Below are 15,093 nucleotides of genomic sequence, written 5' to 3' on the forward strand. Positions count from 1 at the left end.
AAACTGGGGAACTATCAAGAATGGGGTTCCACAAGGGTCAGTCTTGGGTCCTTTGTTGTTCTTAATATATATTAATGACTTGCCATTCTATATTCATGAAGAGGCCAAGTTAGTTCTCTTTGCTGATGATACAAGTATAGTAATCACACCTGACAAACAAGAATTAACTGATGAAATTGTCAATACTGTCTTTCAGAAAATTACTAAGTGGTTCCTCGTAAACGGACTCTCACTGAATTTTGATAAGGCACAGTACATACAGTTCCGTACAGTGAATGGTACGACACCCTTAATAAATGTAGACCTTAATCAGAAGCATATAGCCAAGGTAGAATATTCCAAATTTTTAGGTGTGTCCATTGATGAGAGATTAAATTGGAAGAAACACATTGATGATCTGCCGAAACGTTTGAGTTCAGCTACTTATGCAATAAGGGTCATTGCAAATTTTGGTGATAAACATCTTAGTAAATTAGCTTACTACGCCTATTTTCACTCATTGCTTTCATATGGCATCATATTTAGGGGTAATTCATCACTGAGGAATAAAGTATTTATTGCACAAAAGCGTGTAATCAGAATAATAGCTGGAGTCCACCCAAGGTCATCCTGCAGACATTTATTTAAGGATCTAGGGATATTCACAGTAGCTTCTCAGTATATATACTCTCTTATGAAATTTGTTATTAACAACCAAACCCAATTCAAAAGTAATAGCAGTGTGCATAACTACAATACTAGGAGAAAGGATGATCTTCACTATTCAAGATTAAATCTAACTTTGGCACAGAAAGGGGTGAATTATACTGCCACTAAAGTCTTTGGACATTTACCAAATAGTATCAAAAGTCTGACAGATAACCAACAAGTATTTAAGAAGAAATTAAAAGAATTTCTGAATGACAACTCCTTCTACTCCATAGAGGAATTTTTAGATATAAATTCAGAATAAAAAAGAAAAAAAAATTATAAAAAAATAAAAAACACAAAAAATAAAAAGTTGTTATATTAACTTAAGTATGTTGTTAAATTAACTTAATTATGTCATGTATTGGAAAATTTGACTCGTTCCACATCATTAAGAAATATCGTATTCATGATCCATGGAACTAGTATTAATCTAATCTAAACTAATCTGTGCAAGGTGTCATAGGGGTGAGGAAGGAAATGGATTCAGGGGAAATGTCCTGGGAAGGGCCTAAGGCCTTAAGCAGGGACTGGAGGTTTTTTTTTTTTTTTTTTTTTTTTTTTTCCACTTCTGGGATGGGATCACTCTGGCAACATTCATAGGCGGAGGAGTCAGACAATTGGCAGAGGCCTTCTGCCAGGTAGTCACTGTGATTCATCACAACAGCCGTGAAACCTTTGTCTGCGGGTAGAATGTTAGATCAGGATTTGTTTTAAAGCTTGTATGGCTTTTCTTTCTTCTACAGAAAGGTTGGTGTTCTGAGGAAGGGACCTGGGGAAGGACAGTGAGGCTTAGTTGGAGGTAAGGAATTCCTGGAAAGTTACCAGTGGGTGGTTAGGTGGAAGGGGGAGAAGATCACAGTTTGATGGTTGTATGAACTGGAAGAGGTAGGATTCAACCTAGGAATTAGAGTGGTTTTGGTTGGAGGGATTGGCAGCGAGGACATGCTTCCACCACTGCAGGGATTGGGAGGAGGAGAGTAGAACTTCGCAAGTCCAGCATGGTTAAATTTGGAGAGGATTGAAACTTCTGTGGAGCTGAGGGTTTTGGTGGAAAGGTTAACAACAGTGTTACGGGAATGTCTGGGCTCTGGGTTTGTGGAGGTTTTGTAGGGAGTTTTGGGGGTGTGGCAAGATGAAAAGGTCAGTGAGGCAGGATTTAGCAGCTATGAGGGGTGGACAACGGAGCACTGTGGCTACGATAGTGGTTTGGCACCCTGAGGTGGCAGCAGGATGTCAGCAGGTTGGATAATTTATGGAGATAGTGTCTGGAATGCTCTGCCAGGTGCTGGAGAGCAAGGGATTCTATTTTGGAGATGTGATGTACAGAGTAGGCATTGCAGAATAGTAGTAGTAGTAGTACTATCTTGCAGAGGGAGCAGAGATGGTTCTGGGATGCCTGTGCCATGGAGATGTGTTTTTGCAGTACCAGGTTTGAGAGGGCCATGGATTGGCAGAATCTGAAAAAGTGTTGGTCATTGTGAAAGGAGGGGGGGTATATCGTGGTTTAGGCAGCATTTGAGAAACAGGATATGGGACTGGGTTATAGTCAGGAAAAAGGATATCAGGGTTGCCACAAGTTTCCCAAAATGAAATTCCCTGATATTTATCTGATTTCCAGAAACGTTTTAACATTTTTCCCCGACAAATTTTTAGATCTCAAGGGTAAGGCAAGATGTAAGTTGACAACATGTCTTTGCAGCTATGGTACAAGAAACAATAGTGCAAACAAGGAAATTTCTAAAGAAACTTGCAAGCAAATGGCGTTTCCTGATGTGGGCAACAATCTTAAGTACTATAACCACCATATTTTGTAATGATATAGGTGGAGAAAGCAAGCCAAATGGTTTGTGTGTTTCATTAAGACCACTGATGTTATTTTATTTCAATAAAATTAAACACATTTGGTGACAAAAATATGCATTTTCTTGGAGTCCAAAGACAAGTTCAAAATACCTTCACTGGTTTCAGAAACAACCTTAGAAAAAAGTAAGAAGAGTATAAGGTGGGGAAGAATTGTGTAAACTAACACTTTAGGTGACCACCAATAAAATGTTGGTCCTACAATGTACAATGTTTGTTATTGTCGGTTATTACTGACTGTGTTACACTTATTTTACGGGTATTGCGCAATTTTTCTTTCGAGAAATATATGAGTACAAAGCGTACAAACTACCAGCGACTGACACAGTTTCCTTCTCCTTATCATCCATACTTTCAAACATATTTAACTAAGTGCAAAAATGTACTAAAACAAATAAAATGTCTAAAATGTCACCCTGTACAACGTACTCGTGGTGAGACAGTCACAATTCCTGAAATCCATCACACATGGCCTCTGGCCTGCTGAAGAGCACTGCAGTCCTGGGTTCATGGATAAACCATGAAAATCTGCTGCATTATGCCACACACAGACAGACTCAACCTGCGCGCAGATCGGTAGGACTAGATCCGACGAGAATGATGCAGAAATGGGCAAAATAGATATTGCACACAAAAGCATTAAAAATGCACAGAAATGTGGGTGACAAGGAACAATGAGGTATGGAATTGAGAGAAAGAGAGAGAGAGAGAGAGAGAGAGAGAGAGAGAGAGAGAGACGATAAGTGAGGAGAGAGAAGGTGTGGGGATAGGTAAGGTCAAGGATCAAAAGTTCATGAGGAACCATCGCCTATAAACTTTGCCAGAGTGATCCCATCCCAGAAGTCCAAAAAAACTCCAATCCCTACTAAAGGCTATAGGCCCTTCCGAGAAAATCTCCCCTGAATCCATTTCCCCCTTCACCCCAGTGACACCCACTTTCTACATGCTCGCCAAAATCCACAAACCCAACAATCCTGGTTAGTTAGTGTGCCCCTACTGAAAGAATTTCAGCACCCATTGACCAACACCTCCAACCAATTGCCCATAATCTAGCCTCCCACGTCAGAGTCACCAACCACTTCCTTCACTGACCACCATCCCCACCCCTTTACCTTCTGGATCCCTATTGTCCCTGTTGATGCCACCTTCCTATACAGCAACATCTCATTCCCATGGTCTTACTGTTCTTAACACAACATTTCCCAATATCCTTCATGCTCCAAATCCAGAACCTCTTTCCTCATACACCTTACTAACTCTATCCTAACCCATAACTACTTCTCATTTGAGGGGAAGGTATGTAAATAAATCCCTTGTATGCCAACTTTTTTAGGGGCTGTCTAGAGGAGATCGTCCTAGCCTCTCAAAATAGCAAACTTCTAGTCTGGTTCTGGTTCAGGTTCATTGAAGATATCTTTATTATCTGGATCCAGAACCAAGACACACTTTCTTCGTTCCTTCACAACATTCTCTCCCATCCGCTTCAGGTGATTCCCCTCAAGCCAGCATGCCACCTTCCTAGTTGTTGACCTCTTGTCTCTGATGGCTCCATCTACACCTCTGTCCACATTGAACCTACGAATCACCAACAGTATCTGCATTTTGACAGCTGTCAACCCTTTCACACCAAAAAATCTCTCTCATATAGCCTGTCCACCCAGGAATGATGTATCTGCAGTGACAAAAACTCCCTTACTCCGTGTGCTAATGGTCTCACCAAGGCTTTTACACACAGGCACTATCCCCCAGACCTAGTCCGCAAATAAATCTCCCATGTCATTTCTCCTCACAACTCCTATCCTCCCGCCACCCCCAAAAATCACCCACAAAGGAGTGCCATTTTCCATCTCTGCTGCAATCATTACAAAGCTTTTTACATTGGTATGACTACCAACCAGCTGACCACCAGGATGAACAGCCACTGCCAAACTGTGGTCGAGAGCAAAGTTGACCACCCTGTGGCACAACATGCAGCTGAACATAACTATTTCAATAGCTGCCTCACTACCCAAGCCATTTGGATCCTTCCCTTCACCAGCAGCTTTCTGACCTGTGCAGATGGCAGTTATCCTTATAACACATTCTCTGCTGCCGTAATTATCCTGCCCTCCACCTGCAGTATCATACTGTTACCACACCCTCCACCCTACAGATTCCACCCCCTGTGTCCTATCAGATCCTTCCCATTCTCATCTCCCACCCTCTTATTTGGAGCCCTCTGCCAACGCATCCACCTGTCTGTCCCACTCTCTTCATTTATTGTTAATTTTTCCCGATCTCCCTACCCCACAACTTCCTGACATGGCACCTGCTGGAGTCTAGTCTCTGCACACTCCACCAGACAGTGTTTGCCTCTCTCCCCACCAGTATGCTACTGCTCCTTCCCCTTTCCCCTCTCCACCACCTGCAGATTGCTGCTTGCATTCCACATGATGTTGCATTCTGGCCCGAGATACTGGAGTTGGCAGTTTTGTGTGTGTGTGAAGTGTGCTTGAGCATCTTAATCAAACTTGTCTGCAACTTTGTGTGTCTTCTTTATGGTAAGTAATAATCCATCTTTCCCTACATTGTTGATATTGGTATTGGGAGCTTCCACTGTGTTAGCAGAACACAGCCTGAGAGATAAAATCTTCATAAGACAAACATCTTACAATTAGTTTATTTCAATTAATGAACTATTTTAATTATCATATGTTTTTACAAATACAAAAAAGTATCTACAGTCAGACAGTAATGCCCGAAAGTGACAACCAGTCAAGAGCACTCCAAGTCACTCGGTATAGAGTCCCCAGATCACTGTCAAATGCTCAGAATGGGCACTCTGTAACAATGAGTTCTACTGTTTGGACCACCACTCTGTAGTCACAGTCAGTAGATGAATGGAAACATCACTTCTTCAGAGTGTAAACACACCTCCCTTGACCTGCTCTAAAGCAGTTCAGCCTTGACCAGGTTTAGCACTGTAGTTTGAATCCCTCAACCTTTTTTGTCAGATCTAGAATCAGATGATTGTTGCTGTGTGAAAGTTTGTCCCAAGGTTGCCGCCACTTGGAGGCAATGTCAAAAGAACTGATACTTTCTGAAGTGACTGAGTGTGGTTTACATTATTACAAGTGAGTAGTTGGTGGATCCTTTGGGCTGTCATCTAAGGGAGAGTTCTTATGAGATGTGATCTTCTTGAGCAAGTTTATCTTAGCTGCTTTCCTCCTCAGGACTTGTGGAGCAACATTAGAGGGAACAGTTAACTACCAAATGGGGGTAAATCTAACAGTCCCAGTGGTGTCTTCATTAAGGTACTTTCGATGTGTGTGTGCGCTATTTTTCTACACAGGAACACAATATTCTCCAGCAGAATACTCAAGACCAAGTGAGCAGAGTGTGAAGTATTTGTGTCTGCACCTCAACTGCTTCTAGCAATCTTTTGAAGTGGGTTCATTAGAGCCAAGTTTCTTATATATCTTGATGTACTGTCGTCTGGACATCAAGGACCAAGCCACAGCAATTCCTAGGTACACGGGATTGTAGTTATGTGGTACTTCAATTTAGTTGAATATCACATGCAGTTTCTTTAGACCTCATCTGTTTTTTAGATGGAACATAGTAACTCCAGTTTTAATTGGGTTATGCTGATGTCCCCATTTATACAAGTAATCACTTGTCAGCACATTCTCACAGTGTGTAAGGTATGGAAGAATAATGTTAGGTCATCTGCATACTAAATTCTCATAGTGTCCATGTCTGGCTTGTCATAGGTTAAACAGAATGGCGACCAGAACTGATCCGCAAGGTAGGTCATTTAAATGAACCCTTCAGCTGCTAGTATATCCATTAAGGAACAACTTTAAGTGCCTCTCAGAGAGTATGCCATTTATTATAACGCCAACTTCTGACATGGAGCAATTTCAGCAAACTTTGATATCAATCCCTCCCTCTACACAGTGCATTAAGCTGCCATAAGATCCCAGCAGCTACATTTCCTAAAGCCATCTTGTTCGGCAGGGACAAATTGATTGGTGGTCTCTTGAATGCAATTTAGAATAAGCCTTTCTATTAGCTTACAGGTCATGCTGAGTAGCGATACGGGTCAGTAGTGACAAACATTGGTTCCACCTTTGTCTGGCTTCAGGATGGCAATTATCACATTGGTTTTCCACTGTTTGTGTGTGTGTGTGTGTGTGTGTGTGTGTGTGTGTGTGTGTGTGTGTGTGTGTGTGCGCGCCTTGTCTATTTCAGTTTTCAAAATCTTCATTATAATGGCTACAGCAGAACTGGTTTTCATGCTTAAGACTGTGCTTTACAACCCTTGGGACTGTACCAAGTTTTCTTATAAGGTTACAGGCTCTCCGACTAAAATATGCGAAGTTGACTCCTGCCATTTTTTATGGCATTTTTCTCTTCTGTTCTTATCAAGAGCTCATCAGCTATTGTACCTTTGCTAGATTACCGATATTTGGTGTGTAACTCATCACATTCTTGATACCACCCAGGAATGCACTCCTTGCAGAACTCAAGTGAAATATTTGCAAGTCGAAAACTCCATCGAAGTTGCGGAATGGTTGTAACTGGTGGAGGTTCTGTGCCTTAATGAATTATGACTGATCTATTCAGGATATATGGGAAAGAATTTCTGATTAGAGTTACAAAACTATTGCCATCTTTGAACTAAATATTAAGCATTAAACAACCCAATGTAGTATTTTATTTTTTCCACTGTCACATTACCCTGTTAAATCAATAATCAACTGAAAAAGTGACTTCGACAAGAAAGAAGTTACATCAATCCACCTAACATAATTGTCTTCCTTGCATTACAGAGTCAAACATCACTGTCACAATGGTGTACCACATGGCAGTGAGAGGAAATACTGAAATGGGTGACAGTGTACCATCTGTTATTTAAATCCATCATCATACTGTGAGACAGTGAGGCATCACCCCTGCCTCCTTGAGCTTGTGATGCTGATTCTGTGTTTTCACTCTAAAACTTTTCTAGAAATGAATCACAGCACAGCCTACGAATTACATCTTTCCTGGAGTTTTCCAAAGGATATTACAAGCCTATGATGATGGCAACATGTCTCTTTGGATTCAGCTCAGTAACTTACTGTTATTTCATATTTACTCGTCCATAGACTTGCTGTCCTGTATATATTCACAACTGTAATAAATCAAGGAAAAGATCAATCTATCAGTGGTATCACTCTTATTGGTAGTCTTTGTGAAAAAAATTTGATTCCTTCACATCTTACAATATGATATTATTGCTCAATAAATTACTGTATTTCCTTTTGCTTTTCATCTTAGTTACTAAGCCGTATCCAGTGAAGTAAAGCACTGCATAATATTTTAAGAATTTTGTGCAAACTTTGTGTAGTGTTCATTTTACATTATTGATTGCTATGTATGAAACGTAGCTAGCATAGAAAAATTGTATTTAATGCTGAGAACAGCATGAACCATAAACCATGGACCTTGCCGTTGGTGGGGAGGCTTACGTGCCTCAACGATACAGATAGGTAGATACAGTAGGTCCAACCACAACGGAGGGATATCTGTTGAGAGGCCAGACAAACGTGTGGTTCCTGAAGAGGGGCACCAGCCTTTTCAGTAGTTGCAGGGGGGCAACAGTCTGGATGATTGACTGATCTGGCCTTGTAACACTAACCAAAATGGCCTTGCTTGTCTGGTACTGCGAACGGCTGAAAGCAAGGTGAAACTACAGCCGTAATTTTTCCCGAGGGCATGCAGCTGTACTCTATGATTAAATGATGATGGCGTCCTCTTGGGTAAAATATTCCGGAGGTAAAATAGTCCTCCATTCGGATCTCCGGGTGGGGACTACTCAAGGGGGCGTTGTTATCAGGAGAAAGAAAACTGGCGTTCTACGGATTGGAGCGTGGAATGTCAGATCCCTTAAATGGGCAGGTAGGTTAGAAAATTTAAAAAGGGAAATGGATAGGTTAAAGTTAGATGTAGTGGGAATTAGTGAAGTTCGGTGGCAGGAGGAACAAGACTTCTGGTCAGGTGAATACAGGGTTACAAATACAAAATCAAATAGGGGTAATGCAGGAGTAGGTTTAATAATGAATAAAAAAATAGGTGTACGGGTAAGCTGCTACAAACAGCATAGTGAACGCATTATTGTGGCCAAGATAGACATGAAGCCCACGCCTACTACAGTAGTACAAGTTTATATGCCAACTAGCTCTGCAGATGACGAAGAAATTGATGAAATGTATGATGAAATAAAAGAAATTATTCAGGTAGTGAAGGGAGACTAAAATTTAATAGTCATGGGTGACTGGAATTCGTCAGTAGGAAAAGGGAGAGAAGGAAACATAGTAGGTGAATATGGATTGGGGCTAAGAAATGAAAGAGGAAGCCGCCTGGTAGAATTTTGCGCAGAGCATAACTTAATCATAGCTAATACTTGGTTTAAGAATCATGAAAGAAGGTTGTATACATGGAAGAATCCTGGAGATACTAAAAGGTATCAGATAGATTATATAATGGTTAGACAGAGATTTAGGAACCAGGTTTTAAATTGTAAGTCATTTCCAGGGGCAGATGTGGACTCTGACCACAATCTATTGGTTATGAACTGTAGATTAAAACTGAAGAAACTGCAAAAAGGTGGGAATTTAAGGAGATGGGACCTGGATAAACTGAAAGAACCAGAGATTGTACAGAGTTTCAGGGAGAGCATAAGGGAAAAATTGACAGGAATGGGGGAAAGAAATACAGTAGAAGAAGAATGGGTAGCTTTGAGGGATGAAATAGTGAAGGCAGCAGAGGATCAAATAGGTAAAAAGACGAGGGCTAGTAGAAACCCTTGGGTAACAAGAAATATTGAATTTAACTGATGAAAGGAGAAAATATAAAAATGCAGTAAATGAAGCAGGCAAAAAGGAATACAAACGTCTCAAAAATGATATCGACAGGAAGTGCAAAATGGATAAGCAGGGATGTCTAGAGGACAAATGTAAGGATATAGAGGCTTATCTCACTAGGGGTAAGATAGATACTGCCTACAGGAAAATTAAAGAAACCTTTGGAGAAAGGAGAACCACTTGCATGAATATCAAGAGCTTTGATGGAAACCCAGTTCTAAGCAAAGAAGGGAAAGCAGAAACGTGGAACGAGTATATAGAGGGCCTATACAAGGGCGATGTACTTGAGGACAATATTATGGAAATGGAAGAGGATGTAGATGAAGATGAAATGGGAGATATGATATTGCGTGAAGAGTTTGACAGAGCACTGAAAGACCTGAGTCGAAACAAGGCCCATGGAGTAGACAACATTCCATTAGAACTACTGACAACCTTGGGAGAGCCAGTCCTGACAAAACTCTACCATCTGGTGAGCAAGATGTATGAGACAGGCGAAATACCCTCAGGCTTCAAGAAGAATATAATAATCACAATCCCAAAGAAAGCAAGTGTTGACAGATGTGAAAATTACCGAACAATCAGTTTAATAAGCCACAGCTGCAAAATACTAACACGAATTCTTTACAGATGAATGGAAAAACTGATAGAAGCCGACCTCAGGAAGATCAGTTTGGATTCTGTAGAAATGTTGGAACATGTGAGGCAATACTGACCCTACGACTTATCTTAGAAGAAAGATTAAGGAAAGGCAAACCTACGTTCCTAGCATTTGTAGACTTAGAGAAAGCTTTTGACAATGTTGACTGGAATACTCTCTTTCAAATTCTGAAGGTGGCACGGGTAAAATACAGAGAGGGAAGGCTATTTACAATTTGTACAGAAACCAGATGGCAGTTATAATAGGCGAGGCACATGAAAGGGAAGCAATGGTTGGGAAGGGAGTGAGACAGGGTTGTAGCCTATCCCCGATGTTATTCAATCTGTATATTGAGCAAGCAGTAAAGGAAACAAAAGAAAAATTAGGAGTAGGTATTAAAATTCATGGAGAAGAAATAAAAACTTTGAGGTTCGCCGATGACATTGTAATTCTGTCAGAGACAGCAAAGGACTTGGAAGAGCAGTTGAATGGAATGGACAGTGTCTTGAAAGGAGGATATAAGATGAACATCAACAAAAGCAAAACAAGGATAATGGAATGTAGTCTAATTAAGTCGGGTGATGCTGAGGGAATTAGATTAGGAAATGAGACACTTAAAGTAGTAAGGGAGTTTTGCTATTTGGGGAGCAAAATAACTGATGATCGTCGAAGTAGAGAGGATATAAAATGTTGTAGACTGGCAATGGCAAGGAAAGCGTTTCTGAAGAAGAGAAATCTGTTAACATTTAGTATAGATTTAAATGTCAGGAAGTCGTTTCTGAAAGTATTTGTATGGAGTGTAGCCATGTATGGAAGTGAAACGTGGACGATAAATAGCTTAGACAAGAAGAGAATAGAAGCTTTTGAAATGTGGTGCTACAGAAGAATGCTGAAGATTAGATGGGTAGATCACATAACTAATGAGGAGGTATTGAATAGGATTGGGGAGAAGAGGAGTTTGTGGCACAACTTGACTAGAAGAAGGGATCAGTTGGTAGGACATGTTCTGAGACATCGAGGGATCACCAATTTAGTATTGGAGGGCAGCGTGGAGGGTAAAAATCATAGAGGGAGACCAAGAGATGAATACACCAAGCAGATTCAGAAGGATGTAGGTTGCAGTAGGTACTGGGAGATGAAGAAGCTTGCACAGGATAGAGTAGCATGGAGAGCTGCATCAAACCAGTCTCAGGACTGAAGACCACAACAACAGCTGAGAACCGAGTGATATATATTACGATTCTTAACATACTGATTGTACATATACAAGATGAATGCATGTATTGCACCCAGAGTCCCATCAATGTGCAACATGAATCACTTCGTCATATTTCATAAACTGTTCAAGGTATTGAAATGAGGTGTTTTGCAAACGATAGCATGCAAAGAGGGGCATATATTGCCATATGATTAATACTCCGAACTTTCTGATCTGCTGAGATACAGTCATAAATATTGTTTTCTCCAGTGAAAAGATATATTACAGTTAACAGCATTTAATATCTCACCAAAAAAGGATTTTGTGGTATTGCACACATTAATATCTATGCTAATCTACTTGGGATAGTAAGCTTTAATTGAAACCTGTTTGTTTTACATCACAAGATATAATCACTAAGTGTTTTAATTCTTTCAGTTCCCATTGATACCTTTTGTTTATTTACAATCTCTAGAATACTTTATAGTTATATGTAATGCTATAAGCTTATCCACTACTCTCTCCAGCAACTCAACTGCAAGTGTCTTGATATGGAAGCATCTGATACTTTCTATGCTTCAGTTTCTTTTTTCCTGTTATGACAAGTACAAGGTGTAATTACCTGACACCATCTTCACGATTTCTTCCTCTGCACAACTACAATGGTGAGCCATATTATCAGTCAAATATGAAGATGAAAACAGCAATGCAAATAAGACCACAACAGCAAATACACACAGCCCAACTGACAGAAATCTGCTCAACACTCAGACTGGAAACGCAGCTACTTGGCCACTCTCCGTGCCTGCCCTGTTAAAAAGTTGGGAGCACAAAGGAGGCAGCGAGCGTGCATGCATTTACAGATCTGGAGCACCTGACAAAAATCGAAGGAGTGTATAAGGGCATTCAGAGCACTCGGGCACAGTAGCAGTGGTGTGCGTTAACACGTCCAAAGAAGTAAAGGGGTTAAGACTCTTGTTTTCATGTCACTTAATAATGCATAACAAAAGTATGTCACTATTATCACAGCGATGTGACAAAGAATTGTGTGACCTCACAGGCATGAACTTTCAAGGATCATTCATTTGTCTTTATGACCCACTGACTCACAAGCAGCAGAACTTCATTGTATCACTCAGAATGTAATACAATTTTAGGATCTACCAACATGTAATACTGGTAACAGAAATTTGCTACCAAAACATATAAGAGCATACATATGTAATCAATGCTTCCACTACTAACAGCTACCAAGAAATAACAGAGGCGTTGTTCAATACAGATTACGGTCAGATCCTATTAAAATGTTTCCTGTTTTATGTTCTGGACTGTTCTACAATATCTTCCTCATTTACACTTCTCACATCACAAAAATGTTAGGCAAATGTGCAAAGCTCTCATAGCAAATTTTCATCTTTGCACTGTCTTCGATTTTGTATGTATCACGTCAGCCATCTTCAACATTTTACCCTGTTAAATCTTATCCTGCACCCCATTTCTTCACAGTATGCATACAGAAGTGTTAATTATCCATGCAGTTTGCCGTACCTTATCAACTGCCTAAGTGACTATCAGTTTTATCACAAAGTAGTAGTACTGATCTCTCTCAAGATTTTCCACAACCCCAGTCATATGTAACAATGGCAAATTGTTGTAAACTACGTCACTCACCTAGAGGGAATGTAATGTAGTCACACATTCCCAGTAGTTGTCCAAAGCAAATTACTTTGTCTTCTGGTGAGAGGCCAATCTCCTTCATTCTAAAAGGAGGAGTAGAGTATTAGTACAATGTGACAGTTTAAGATTGTTGATATGTATGACATGTTAGTTCATATCTTACACACATGTGACTTTGTATGTTCAACTAGAGGAAAGAAGCTACAAACTTACTTTTTCCTAGATGCGCATTTTGTCAAAGCATTATAGGATGAGAGAGTTATATGCAACAGATGCTGTAGTTCTAAAATACATGTAAAAGTACTGCAGTCAGAAGTATATACAGGGTGATTCAAAAAGAATACCACAACTTTAGGAATTTAAAACTCTGCAATGACAAAAGGCAGAGCTAAGCACTATCTGTTGGCGAATTAAGGGAGCTATAAAGTTTCATTTAGTTGTACATTTGTTCGCCATTTCAGCCAATAAAGTTTTTGGTCCCTTTTTCTTCGAAGGTGCTACTGTAACTGGACTACAGTATCTGGAGATGTTAGAGAATTGGCTGTTCCCTCAGCTCGAACAAGAAGCACAACAATTCATATTTCAGCAGGATGGAGCGCCACCACATTGGCACTTATCTGTCCGTAACTACCTGAACGTCAACCACCCGAGGCGATGGATCGGCCGCCAGGCAGCCCGTGACAGAGCACTTAATCACTGGCCTCCAAGAAGCCCTGATCTTACCCCCTGCGATTTTTTCTTATGGGGGTATGTTAAGGATATGGTGTTTTGGCCACGTCTCCCAGCCACCACTGATGATTTGAAACGAGAAATAACAGCAGCTATCCAAACTGTTACACCTGATATGCTACAGAGAGTGTGGAACGAGTTGGAGTATCAGGTTGATATTGCTCGTGTGTCTGGAGGGGGCCATATTGAACATCGCTGAACTTGTTTTTGAGTGAAAAAAAAACTTTTTTTTAAATACTCTTTGTAATGATGTATAACAGAAGGTTATATTATGTTTCTTTCATTAAATACACATTTTTAAAGTTTTGGTATTCTTTTTGAATCACCCTGTATAATACAGTTCTTCATTCTAACTTTGAATTTCATGATGCAGTGGGCTGAAAGGACACATTACAAACATTCGTTTCAGCATATTCAGACAAGAACACAAAAATACTGTTGATCACGTGAATACAGTAAAACAGACATGAGGTTGCTGTGTTTTGGCCACAGGTGACATTTCCTTACTCAGAACATGTTCCACATGACCGAAATAAACCATTTTCACCACTACAAACTGAAGCTTAATATCAGCTTAACTAAACACTCGAAACATTAAGACATCATATATGGTTGTTGAAAATAATTTTAATGAAAACAAAAGAGAGAAAGACAAGAAAAAAGCAATAGAATAGCAGAAAGCATTTGTGGTAAAGTGTCTGAGTAAAAGAATCACAAGAATGCAGTACTGGACCAGTATAAATGATAGGAACAAACACAAATGAAACCAATAGACAGAATATCTCTCCGTGTGCACGGGTGTGTGTGTGTGTGTGTGTGTGTGTGTGTGTGTGTGTGTGTGTGTGTTATTCCATCCTCAACTTTCCTGTCTTTGTTTTCTTTTTGTAACAGATAGTCTTGCATATTGTACTCACTTTTCAATAGCAAAACGAACAGTATCTTCATTGTGACTGGCAACCATTATACCAATCTTCTTCTCCTCTCCTGCATCCTTCAGATCCTTTATCCTACGAAGGCACTCAGTCAGTGTACGGTGGTACATCTCAGTCGTCGCCTCAAATGAAGGATTTGTTGGGTCGGGATACCCGAGGGCTGCAGCTCTAGCGCGTTCCTATAGAATGGAGACAATGGTCATTCCATATTAAACAGTACATCTTTAGCACTTTGTAAGATAGCTCAGATGTTACTATTACAAAAAATAGCATCTAACACAGTCGAGTTCAAAAGAACACAATTTAAAAATTTGCAAGCACATTGAGGCTATGTGTTTTGTGTCCTTTTTCCAGCCACCATTTGAAGATGGAAAACTATAACACACTTCAGAAAATATTTTTACAAATACTCTCTACAATTCCAGATAATAATGCAAAAACCTGATTCTGCAAAATTAAACGTGTAACACATTTTTA

General features: G+C 40.0%; 1 protein-coding gene and 1 long non-coding RNA gene across 3 annotated transcripts in view; one reads left to right on the plus strand and one right to left on the minus strand.

Annotated features, from left to right (window-relative positions):
* The window catches only part of LOC124711846, an 86,736-nt gene that overhangs the window by 62,463 nt on the left and 9,180 nt on the right, over nucleotides 1-15,093 (plus strand). The window lies entirely within an intron of this gene.
* The window catches only part of LOC124711845 (proline dehydrogenase 1, mitochondrial-like), a 282,355-nt gene that overhangs the window by 9,109 nt on the left and 258,153 nt on the right, over nucleotides 1-15,093 (minus strand). For both annotated transcript variants that reach the window (XM_047242072.1, XM_047242071.1), the window contains 2 exons: nucleotides 14,599-14,795; nucleotides 12,950-13,038 (listed from right to left, as the gene is read on the minus strand). In XM_047242072.1, coding sequence (XP_047098028.1) covers nucleotides 12,950-13,038; nucleotides 14,599-14,795 — 286 coding nt within the window. The remainder of the gene's footprint in view (nucleotides 1-12,949; nucleotides 13,039-14,598; nucleotides 14,796-15,093) is intronic.

The sequence above is a fragment of the Schistocerca piceifrons genome, chromosome 8, assembly GCF_021461385.2.
Source record: "Schistocerca piceifrons isolate TAMUIC-IGC-003096 chromosome 8, iqSchPice1.1, whole genome shotgun sequence".
NCBI lineage: Eukaryota > Metazoa > Arthropoda > Insecta > Orthoptera > Acrididae > Schistocerca > Schistocerca piceifrons.